This window comes from Parasteatoda tepidariorum, chromosome 2, assembly GCF_043381705.1.
Source record: "Parasteatoda tepidariorum isolate YZ-2023 chromosome 2, CAS_Ptep_4.0, whole genome shotgun sequence".
NCBI lineage: Eukaryota > Metazoa > Arthropoda > Arachnida > Araneae > Theridiidae > Parasteatoda > Parasteatoda tepidariorum.
In genome coordinates, this window is record NC_092205.1 from 10967397 (window position 1) to 10979051 (window position 11655).

At 28.4% G+C, this 11655-nt stretch overlaps 1 protein-coding gene across 1 annotated transcript in view; it reads left to right on the forward strand.

Moving 5' to 3' along the window:
* Positions 1-10169, forward strand: part of LOC107440727 (general transcription factor 3C polypeptide 4) — a gene marked incomplete in the record, with an annotated part of 36045 nt that extends 25876 nt beyond the window's left edge. The window contains 3 exon segments of the mRNA XM_071177167.1: positions 866-1107; positions 4737-4800; positions 5024-10169. Coding sequence (XP_071033268.1) covers positions 866-1107; positions 4737-4800; positions 5024-5458 — 741 coding nt within the window.
* Between the last annotated feature and the right edge of the window lie 1486 nt (positions 10170-11655).

The window sequence follows — 11655 nt, forward strand, 5'->3', positions numbered from 1 at the left end:
TTGAAGGCATGTTTAAATACAATTAAATTGACTTAATAATACAAAATAATCTAAAATCTAAACAATCAACGCCCCCTCCCCCAGCGGGCCGCAGTTAAATTATCAAACGATGACAGGTCCGCAGTGATAAAAAGGTTGGGGAACACTGGTGTAAACAACTGCCCCACTAGAGGGCTGCCATTGTTATAGCATAAAACATACATATTTGATAGGCTTTTTAAAATTTTGAAATTGTGTCAATGCTTGGTTAGGATATTATGTCTCAAACAAATCTTGGTGAGAGCTAAAACTTCTTAGGCTGAAAGTAAAAATTTTATAAAACAGTTAACATAAAATTCCAGAAACTTTTTTTTTTGTTAATGATAACCAGTTACCAAATTAATTTTCTTTTTCAAAATTTAAAACAATTTCACTGCATTTGTGATAAAAAAATGTAATAAAAGTATTCATATTAGTTAATTCTGTGCTAAATTATCTAATTTTAAGTTATTTATTAAAATTTTAGAGTAATTTATTTGTTTTAAATACATTTTGCTTTAAAATATATTTTCAGTTTTTGAGAATAATTTTAAAAACAGTGCTTCCAGACCAAAAAAGTACTTTGAAATTTACGTGATAATAAAAATTTAATTTTCCATTGAACAAAATTTAGTGTTAAAAATTCATAAGCATTTCAATGCTTATCTTCATAAGAATATCTAAAAGAGAAAAGTAAAATTTTCATATTAAATTCTACACTTATTTAAACTCTCAATATTTTTATTTTGCAAATTATTTTAAAACAGGCTTACTTATTGCAATTAAGCTTTTTTTTTATTTTAACCTCTGTTGTGTGTGTTTTCTCACTGTATAATATCTCTTTTAGTTTGCAATGTTTGTTTCAAAACCATTTGAGGAAATCTATACAAAACTTAAGAGTCTTTTGAAGCCGCAGTTTTCCTTTTTACCTTCATCCAATAATGCAATAAGCAGGCAGACAGATTTTCTAGAAATAATACGCATCAACTTAACCTGTGGAACATCATTACCAGAATGGCTGACTGCATTTTTAGATAAAGATCCATCAACCTACGGAAACTGTTCCTCTCTCGAGCTCTATTTCATGAGGTTTGTTTAGAATTTTCTTACATAATACTTCTAATTTTTGTGTTTAACATGTGAATTACTCTAAGCAATAGTTTATTTCAATTTTAAAGAAAAATCTTTGCATGCTTCCCAAGGGGATGGTTGTATTCCGATAGTACCCCGGAAATTATGGTTTTTCGTATTATCCTTCGGGGTCTAAAAATTAGGACCAGGGCATATGATGTTTCTGGGAATATCGCGAAATTCCTCGATCATCGGTTCTCGGACTTTCGCTAATCAAAAACTTGTAATCCGACGAAATTTTCACTGAATTCCTCAGTCTAAAATTCCAATTTTGAGACTTTTGCTAATTCTTACATACACATGATTCTTCCTCTAATGGGCAGAAATCCGCCAATAAAATTTTTTTTGGTTTGGTGAATTTTCGCCATTTTGAATATTACGCTGGAATCCGCTAATATTGCGATTCTCATTCACGCTGCTGGAATATCAAACATTGATTTTCTTATTCAAATATATATCGAGTATTGATAACTAATTTTAAAGTTACACGTTGCTATTTGCATTCACGTGGTTTAAAAATCGTACATCGCGATCGTATTCACATGATTTAGAAATTCAATGTCACAATTTGAATTGACGCGTTTTTAAAATCAATTTTGCGATTCGTATTCATGCGTTTTTAAAATCCAGTAACGCGATTTGTATTCACACGAATTTAAAATCCAAATTCACATTCTCGTTTTTTTTAAGTTCAATATTGCGATTCTGTTCACGCGTTTGTAATATCAAACATCGATTTTCGTATTTTCACGTGATTTAAAAGCTACGCATTGCGATTCGTATTTACGTGATTTTAAAATCCAATGTCGCGATTTATATATGCACGATTTTAAGATCCAATATCGTGATTCATATTCACGAAATTTTAAAAATCCAATATTGCGATTCTTGTAAGAACTAAAATTTTTCTTAAATTAGTTACAATAAAAGTGTGATATTTTTCATTGGTAGGCATTTTAATTATAAATATTATTTCAAAAAATTATGTTACGTATGAGACGTGTATGATAAATAAATTGATATCGATTTTTTACACATAAAAATTTTCAAGGTTTATCACCTTGTGTCACAGTTACCCCTGTTTCTATTCCAAATTACAATAAAGCTAATTTTCTTGTAATTTAGCTCTTTATCCCACCTAATACACATTTGAATCCAAGTTGTGGATTGGGATTTGTTTCGGAATCTTTTTAATACAAGGGTCTTAATAATTTGCCCTTGCAGGTAAAATGCTTGAATTAGTGTTAAAGATGCATTGTTGTTAACTATTTATTAAATTAATTAATTTCATTACCAAAAATATTGTTGACAAAAAAAGTGTAGCTTTCTATCTACTTACAAATAAAAGATCGATCCACTGCCCAGTATGCATTTAACTGGTACTCCGAAAACTGATGTTTCTCCTAATCTATCCTCAGCAGATATTAAAATATCAAATAAATATAATAATATCAACGAATAAATTAATATCAAATTGGATACCACTAATATTTCGGACATTCACCAAATGTGATTGTTGACATTCACAGGTAAAAATCAACATTCTCTTGATTTTGGTCATTCACAGTAATAGGGTGCATAGCCAAATCGTTTAACAAAAAATAAGTACCTTTTAAGTTCTCAAAAAATTATTTTTAAGCACTATATACATTAAAAAAAAGCTAAAAAAAATTTCAAAAACTTTACATGATTATGATAAAATAACCAATGTTTCACAAAGAACTCTTTCCTTGATTATATTAGTCATTATAAAAAGATTAAGAGGTTTTTAGGTTCGAGATCAGACGGTGGCAAATGAAGCCTGAAATTGAGAATATCTTGCACAATGCAGCAGAGTAGTAGCATTTGAGAGAGCAATAATCTCACCTAACCCAGCTCAATAGACTCACGTGCAGACTCGCAAATATTTCATCAAACATGTAAAATGATTGGAGATTTCATACGCTACGGACCGACGGGACACCAAAATAGATTGCAGTTGAATGAATTGTTAAAGTGTTGAATAAAACAATGAGAAAAGCTCGCTTTTGCATAATACGTGGCGAAAATCGACATCGTAACGAAAAAAATCTCATTTTCAAGAAAGGAAAATCAAGCACTTTTTAAAAACAACCAATGAAAAAAGCACCTTTAAGGGCTTTTAAAAAACTAAAATTCGAAAATAAGCACCTGTAAACACTTTTTAAAAACGCTATGCACCACGAGTAACATATATAATGTTTCTAATTAGTTTCAATTAAAAAGTGCAAATTATAAAGTAATCAGTTGCAATAGTAAAAGATAAGGGCTTGTGAATCCTGTTTTGATTTGATTTCGAATAAAAATCGTAAGATTTATTTAAAGGTTCTCAACAAATATTATTCATAACAGGCTCAGTTAGTTAGTGAAATAGAAAAGAATTTGTACCATAGATACAATTTTAAGTATTATTGTTTAAAAATAACAAATAAATCATAAAAATTTTACTAGTTCATAAAGAACATATGTTATTGTTGAACCAATCGAAAATATTGAGAAAAAACTCTTCCAAAATTGACCAATCATTAAATTTTGATCTGTAGAGAGCAATTGTACCTTTATCCTTCTATTAAGCATAAAAATATTCTGTGTAACACAAATTTTAAGGACTGTTATTCTGTCCATTTTTCGTTTCAAATCTAATACAGTCGGACCTCTATTTAACGAAGTCACTTCATCCCGATAATAAGTTCGTTCTATGGAAATTCGTTAAATAGAAAATCACCTTTTGAAATACTTAAACGACACGAAACAGGTTTTAAATTCATAAACGGTAGGCATAATTGAAATAGCAGTTGATACAGCTTTATCTTGTAAACTAGTATCTACTATTTATTTTATAAATCTTAATTATAAAAAAAATCTGCATGAAAAGCAGGAATAGAGCAAAACGTTATCCAGTGTTACAGTATCATGCTACATACATTTTCAACTGAAAAGTTATGTATAAAATTATAACTGCATTTATTATCGAAGTAATTTTAAGCATACATATTACCATATGCGTTCAAAAGTTTAATTGCTACTGATAAAATCCGTTAATTTTGTCTTGAGTTTTTCGTTTGAAATGCAAACAAAAAAGGAAAGGGATTTCACTGCTTTCTCTATGAGTTAAGTGACTTCAAAAGTCAATTCAAGCTCATTTCCCCCATAAAATACGTTAACAAGTTTAAAATGTTCTGAAATATTTTGGGAAATACGGAAAGTGGATCTCAAAGAAAAGTTCGTTAAATAGAAAATTAACTTCGCTATTTGGAAGTTATTTTACGAAGAAATTTCCAAACTGTTCTTGGTTCCTCGAAAAAATTCGCAAAATAGAGAAATTCTAAATGGAAGCTCGTTAAATAGAAGTCCGACTGTAGTTACATTATGTTCCTTTATCATACCTAAGTTACACAATATTATAATTAATTGAATAAAATATAATAGTTAATTGAATAAAATATTCCATCAAATTTTTTGGGTAGTTATTGCAACAACAAAAAATATAGATTTAATTTTTTTTGCAATTACAGTACAGTTATATTTTATATGAGAAAATGGTGTTATATTACAAATTTTTTTTATAGGTTTATTCTTCATTCTTATGTGTCTGGTTTAGCAACTTCATTACCCAGAGATAAAGAAATTTTAGTAAGTTAATTAGTTTTCTAACCGAATCAGTTGTTTCAAAATTTATGAATTTAAAGAAAAACATTATAAATATTGTTTTTATTGTTAAGGACTGTTTAAAATTTAATGATATCTTTTCTTTTGTTTTTTTATTATTATTTATTTCCTTACTTTTTTTTTCATTTGGAATTTAAACTTAACTTTTTTTAAACTACCATTGCATTAACAATTTATTTAATAACAGGAGTCCAAGCTATATACTGTGGAAGCTGTCATCATGAAAAACTATATTTCAAAAGTATTTGAGAACTGTCAAGACAAAATAGATCTACTAACTCCTGCACAAGGACAATCACTTCTTCTAATGGCAGACTGGCTTTTTAAAGAGTTCCAAATGCCACTGGAAAGCTTATACTTGGCACTTGGTACTGATGTCCCATCAGATGTGGAATCTATACCTGCAAGAGAAAGATGTGCTATTTGTAAAGGAGATGTGAAACTGGATAACATTAAGTCAGGGCAATGTTCCAAAAATCATTTGTTTGCTCGTTGCTGTCAATCCTTACTTCTGGCAGATGTGATTTCTTATCGACAATGTCCTTCTTGTAAGAGCATAGCTTTGCAGGATGTTTGGAGTTTTGGATACACATGCACCTACTGTGGCATGGCAATGGGCTGAAGATATTCATAATTTACAGAACTTCTTGTTTTATCAGAAAAGGATAGAGCATACTTTGTGCTAAACTAAAGCAAAAAAAAAAAAAAATATCTGAATAGAATAAAGCACAAATGAAAGAATGGACATACTGTAGAAGTGGATCTATGAACACCAACTATCATTAGGTGGTTAGACACTGAGGAAGGTTCGTGTTTATGGAACCGAAACTATAGTATGTCCATTTGTGTACTTTCATTTACGCTTTATTCAAGTTTTTTTTTGTTGCTTTAGTCTAATTTTTAAATATGTGAATTGCTAAAAATCATATTGTACATACTTGAACTCTTCTTAAAAATATGAAACAATTTCACTGTTATTATTTATCATAAATCATTGTTAGTAAAGTTTCTTTTTATTGTATTATTCTTGTTGTTAGAATATTTTTTAATTATATTACTTCTACAGTTAATTTGGGATAAATCAAACTTTAAAAAAAAACTGACAGTGTGGAAGTTAAGAGTTACCAATAATTTTACTCGCTTTATAATTTTTGGATATTATAAAACTATAGATAAATTTAATTAAATTACGGAATTCTATTATTAATTATAAACATTTATTTAATTAATCTCAAGTTTAGGTAGTTTATAAAAAATTAATAGCATAAAAATCAAGTTATAAAAATTAAAAGGTAAATAAGAACTTAAACTGAACAAGATAACCTTTTGCGTTTTTTTATACTTTTCATTTTCAAATTCCATTAGAAATAATCAGTAGTGTTAATGCTGCCAGTGTAATGGAATCTGCTATCAGTAGATTTCATTCCACTAAAATAAAATTGTAGATAAAAAGGATGAGAACAAATTACAGTGAAACCCCTCTGAAGCGACCTCTCTCTGTTCCATAGTAAAATGGTTTTTAATGGAGGTGGGTCGTTCTTAGAGGTTACCTCCATTGACTGCAAAATTTTTATATAAGGTACATGATTTTTCACAAATGGTTTTAATTTTAGTCAGTGTCATTTTTTTTTTGTTTTTGGTACGGAAATCTTCTTCTGTTGGCGCCATGAAAAGACCAATCTTTTAATAAAATTTAGCATCTTTAAAAATGATCCCAACTGTTATAATGATTGTAAAAACAAATTTACCAATTATGAATGATAAAGCTATTTTAAATAAATTAAGAATTATGTTTTTTAAGTTTGCATTTAATTTTATATCATAAAAATTAGTTAGCTTTAAAAGATCAGAAGAGTTTTGTTTGTTTGAGATGCTTGTTTTTTCTAAAATAACTTTTTTTCTTTCTAATTTAACTTTCAACTCTATTAGTAAATCATTGATATAGCACCATCTTTAGCACACTCTGACTGCAACATGAGGTTGTATTGTCAAAAAGAGCTTCACACAAATATTTTGAATAGATTTTAATCTACTTATTTGCTTTGTTAAATTTTTTGTTTTGATATTTTTTCATGTTTCCTTATTTGATCTTTTCCGCATTTGGTGCAAATGGTCTCTCTTAAAGGTTTTCTTCAACACTAAGTCTATAAAAAAATTATGCACCTCGCAAAAGTGGTCGTTAATCAAAGTCGTCTTTCCTAGAGATTTCACTGTATTAGAGTTACAGGGAGTATCTATTTGGCACTCAACACCAAATTATTAAAACCATATTCTATTGCAACAGAAAATAATTATTTGGCCACTCCTTACATGTATTCTGAAATTCAAACACTGATAGTGGCTGCAATACAATAAAATTCCAGAAATAGTGTAACTATGTTAATTGTCCCTGTTTAGTTTCCGAGTATAATAGTAGACTTCCAAAATTACCATATTTATTTTTTAGCAGTATTAAAAGTTTTAGTTATCTGAGATAAAATGAATGAGATAAGAACATTCCAAAATATAATTATAAACAAGACTAAGCTAGTTTGATTTTACAATCCAGTGATCTTTTTCAACTAAGTAGAACTCCACCTTGAAATCTGGAAAAAAAACTAAAACAATTCAATTTATTGTATTCAACTACTATCCCTGCTATTCAAGGCATCCTGGGTAATAGGAACTCTTAATGACAAAGCTATGGAGAGCTAGTAAAGGAGTTCTTGGCATCATCCCATTGTGATTTTGAGGGTGACATGATGGACAACTTTCCAGCAATAAAAAAAAGGGGGGTACAGATATTCGTCATAAGCCCCTGCATTTAACAAGATTGATACCAAGAGAGTTTGCAGACAATTGGTTCGTCATGAGGCTAACCAGGATGCTGGAAAAAAAGTCCTGAAATGTGTGCGTTGTGAATGCCAGGTTGTCCCCATGCTGCTTCTGTAGCTATGGACACAATGTCTTGGCTAATTGTCCCGTTTTAACTTAATTCATCTGTTTCATGTTATTCTGGAAAAGCCACAGCTGCTGATCATCTGGATGTGTGTTCTGGTCTAAAGTGATCATATAATTTGAAGCTAGCTTATATAGCCCATATACTAACAAACAAAGAATAATATGTGTTAAAACTATTAGATCACCTTTTATACAAGATTATAAGATACTAATTAAATTATATGAATTCTTGCAAAATTATTTTTGGTATTATGCTACCAGTTAAATTCTTTGCGCGTAATTTAAGCTGTAATTAGTTCATTTGAAGTATAAAATTAGGGGATAAACTAAGTTCTTTTAGCAACAAGTCAAATATTAATTTAATTACCGATTGTATGGGTTTTCACAGAAATAAGTAAAACTTACGCTATTAACAAATAAGCAAATTAAAATTTATTCAAAATTGTTTGGGGCTCATATTTAGAGAGCCCTTTTTGAAGATCTCTGATAGAGATCTACAACCTCATGTTGCAGTCAGAATGCACTAAAGATGTTATCGGTGATTTGTTTTTAAGAGTTGAATTAGGGGGAAAAGAAGTTATTTTTTGAAAAAACTAAACATCTCAAACCTCTTCTCATTTTTTTGATATAAAATTAAATGCAAACTTGTTTATTTAAAATAGTTTTATCATTCATAATTGGTAAATTTGTTTTTACAAATAACTGTCAGTAGGGATCATTTTTATTGACGCTAAATTTTATTCATTGTACCAGTTTTCACGATTCCCATACAAGTGGTATTTCTACGCCAAGAAAATGACACTGAGTAAAATTAAATTCGCTTGTAAAAAGCATGTACCTTTGATATTTTGAAGTCAGTGGAAGTAAACCCTAAGACTGACCAACTTCATTTAAAGACCATTTTACTCTGGAACTCAGTCAGTCGCTCCAGAGAGGTTCCAATGTAGTATATACAACCTGATTTAAGTTACTCAAAAAAAATTATTGCTAGAAATATAAAAGAAATATTTTTTTTACAAGGAAGTTTTCGTAAAAACTAATTATCAACAAATATAATGTTCCTACAAATAAAATGTAGCCCAGCATAGCTCTTATCACAGAAATAAAAATAAGTATTAGAATCGAGCGTTTTTCTTAAACATGGGCGTCACGGGAGTCCAGATTTTAAGGGAGATAAAATACACAGTCACACTAGTTTTCAAAATTTTAAGCATAACAAAAAAATATCTTCTAAACAACTTAAAAAAGATTAATCTCATTCTTGATTTCATCTTCTGCAAGTTTAAATCTATGATGATTCATGATTTTGTTATTTTTTTTTATTTGTCGGAAATTTAAAGATTTTCCCTCTACCACGGGTAATTAAGAGTACTGTATCGGTAATAATTGTGCAAATGTGTGTTTACCCAAACTTAAAGAAAAACAATAACTTCTTTTTTCAACAGTTTCGTTTATTTACAACAAATCGATATTTTAATAATAAATCAAGATTTAATTCTTACAAAACGATATTTCTCTATAAGGAATACAATAAAAAAAAAAAAGAAACCAATTCAGGAAATACAGTATAACAATCTAAATAGTGTGATATTTATATTTGTACTCTTCAGATCTACACGTAAAGAAACAGAATGAACGAAAAGCAGTCATTCACACAGTGGGTGTTACATCATAAATTACAAGTACCACAAAAGTACTCGTTCATTCATGTAAATGAGCACAAAACTGTCATTCCTTTATCTCTGATCTGATTGTGTTGTATTTGTTTTGTTTTTGTAGCATAGATACAAAGACATTTTTCCCCTTGTTTTGGACAGGAACATGCATTACAAACATAAGGAGCTAAGCTTTCATATAAGAAAACGAATACTTGTAAGTAAATACATGTAGAGATAAGAATAACTTTTTATTTAGGCCTAACCCAAACCAACATGTACAAGTGCTTTCTTCTAGCTAAAACACATAGCACAATAACTTTTTTTTCTTTTAATTTTTTTTTAAATATTTATTTTACAAAATAAAAGCAGCAACTTCCACAAATACTAAAAGAAAAAGAAACAAAACTAAACGTGTCATATAAAAAGAAAGAAAAAATAATGCAATATATATCCTAATAGGCAGGCATTCCAACTGTTTTTCATTAAAATATACATCTGCATGCAATCACTATGATGTTTACATTCAGTAGTAGATGGCAAATTTGTACTTTGATTTTCTGATTATTAAGTCTGTTAAACTGAAAAATTCACTTTCAATTACATAAAACTAAATAAAAAATATCACAAATGTCATGAGAACAATCAGAGAAGTAATAGTGTCCATGTCAAAGTAGAAAGTCAACATGGTAGGTGGAAGAATATAAGCATTTGACAAAGAAAAGGCTTTTTTTTTTTTTTTTTTTTTTTAAAAAGCAGATTTACCCTCCTTTCCCACCAAAAATATTTAAAAAAAATTTATAAATTTTTAGCAAACTGGAAGTAAAAAAAAAAGTTCCTTTTTTTAAAATCAGAATTGATTTGAAAGTTCAATTTCACATAAAGAAAGGAATGGTTATCGTTAAATCAGAATAAATAAGCAAGATAGTAATTTAATAACTTTAAATAAAACTCTGTTTTGTCATGAAAAATAAGCATCATAGCAAAAATTTTGTCATAGCACTGATGACACCAGAATACAAGCTTGTATGCATATCCAGAAAGAACATCAACCAGGATGCAATGCTGATGATATATGCATACAGCAGTATTCCATAATGTACGTTTAGTTACATTTGAGACTGAACATAATAATTGATCTACCTTTGAAACTTTGAAATATAGTATTTATAAATTCAAAATAATACTATTCAATAAAAAAAAAATTTAAACATCAAAATAACTATAAATAATAATAAACTTTCAAAATAATTTTTTAACATATTTATCATTCATTTATTTATAGATTCCCTTATTGCAACATAAAATTTGATGTAAATAGAAATAAAATCGTGAAAATATATAAATTATTTAGTCAAAACATATATATTTAAATACATCCTATCAGCTTTTGGTTTCCCGTTGTTATCTTATAGAGTTGAAAGTAAATTACCAAATTCTTCCAACGACCAAATTAACGCATAGAATGATCTCTGACTATTGCTATTCAAAAATGAAGGAAGAAAAAAACATTCAAATAACTAAGCAGATTTGTAATTAAAATAATCACAATTTTGCTTTATGAATAATCAGTATCTTGGCAATTGAAAGTAAAGTAATTCTTTTGTGAGCAGATAGCAAGAATTGATAGAAATTTCTTTTCACCACATATTTTAAATAGGATTAAGAAATGATTGTCAATATTGAACATACTACTACTTTCAGAAAAGGAAAGAAAAAAATATTTACTATAAAAATTCTGCTTTTTCAACTCCGCAAATCAATTTAAATTATCACTAACATCAGTAAAATCAAAGACTAAATAGACAACTCCATCATTAGGAATACAATATTTGTTATTTTCAAATTTTTAAAAAAAAATGGCCATACTGTTTACATATTTCTGTTTAAATAGCTATTGGGGTTATTTACTCTAACAGTATGTTTTGTTAGCTTTTAAAAATTAAATACTGACTGCTGCGCATAACACTTTGTATTAGACCTAAAATATTTAAAAAATAATAGATTTATGAAAATTAAAGCAAGTGCAAATGACAAGACTTATAACAAAAAATGCTTTTTTTTAAATCGAAAATTAGCAAATTTTATATTCTTAATAAAAAACTTGTCCAAATCTTAAATAGTATATTATATTAATAATTTTAATCTCAACTGAAAACCATTTACCACTGAATTTCGTCACGGTTTAAAAAGCCAGCAATAGACAGAGATCATTCCTTCAAAC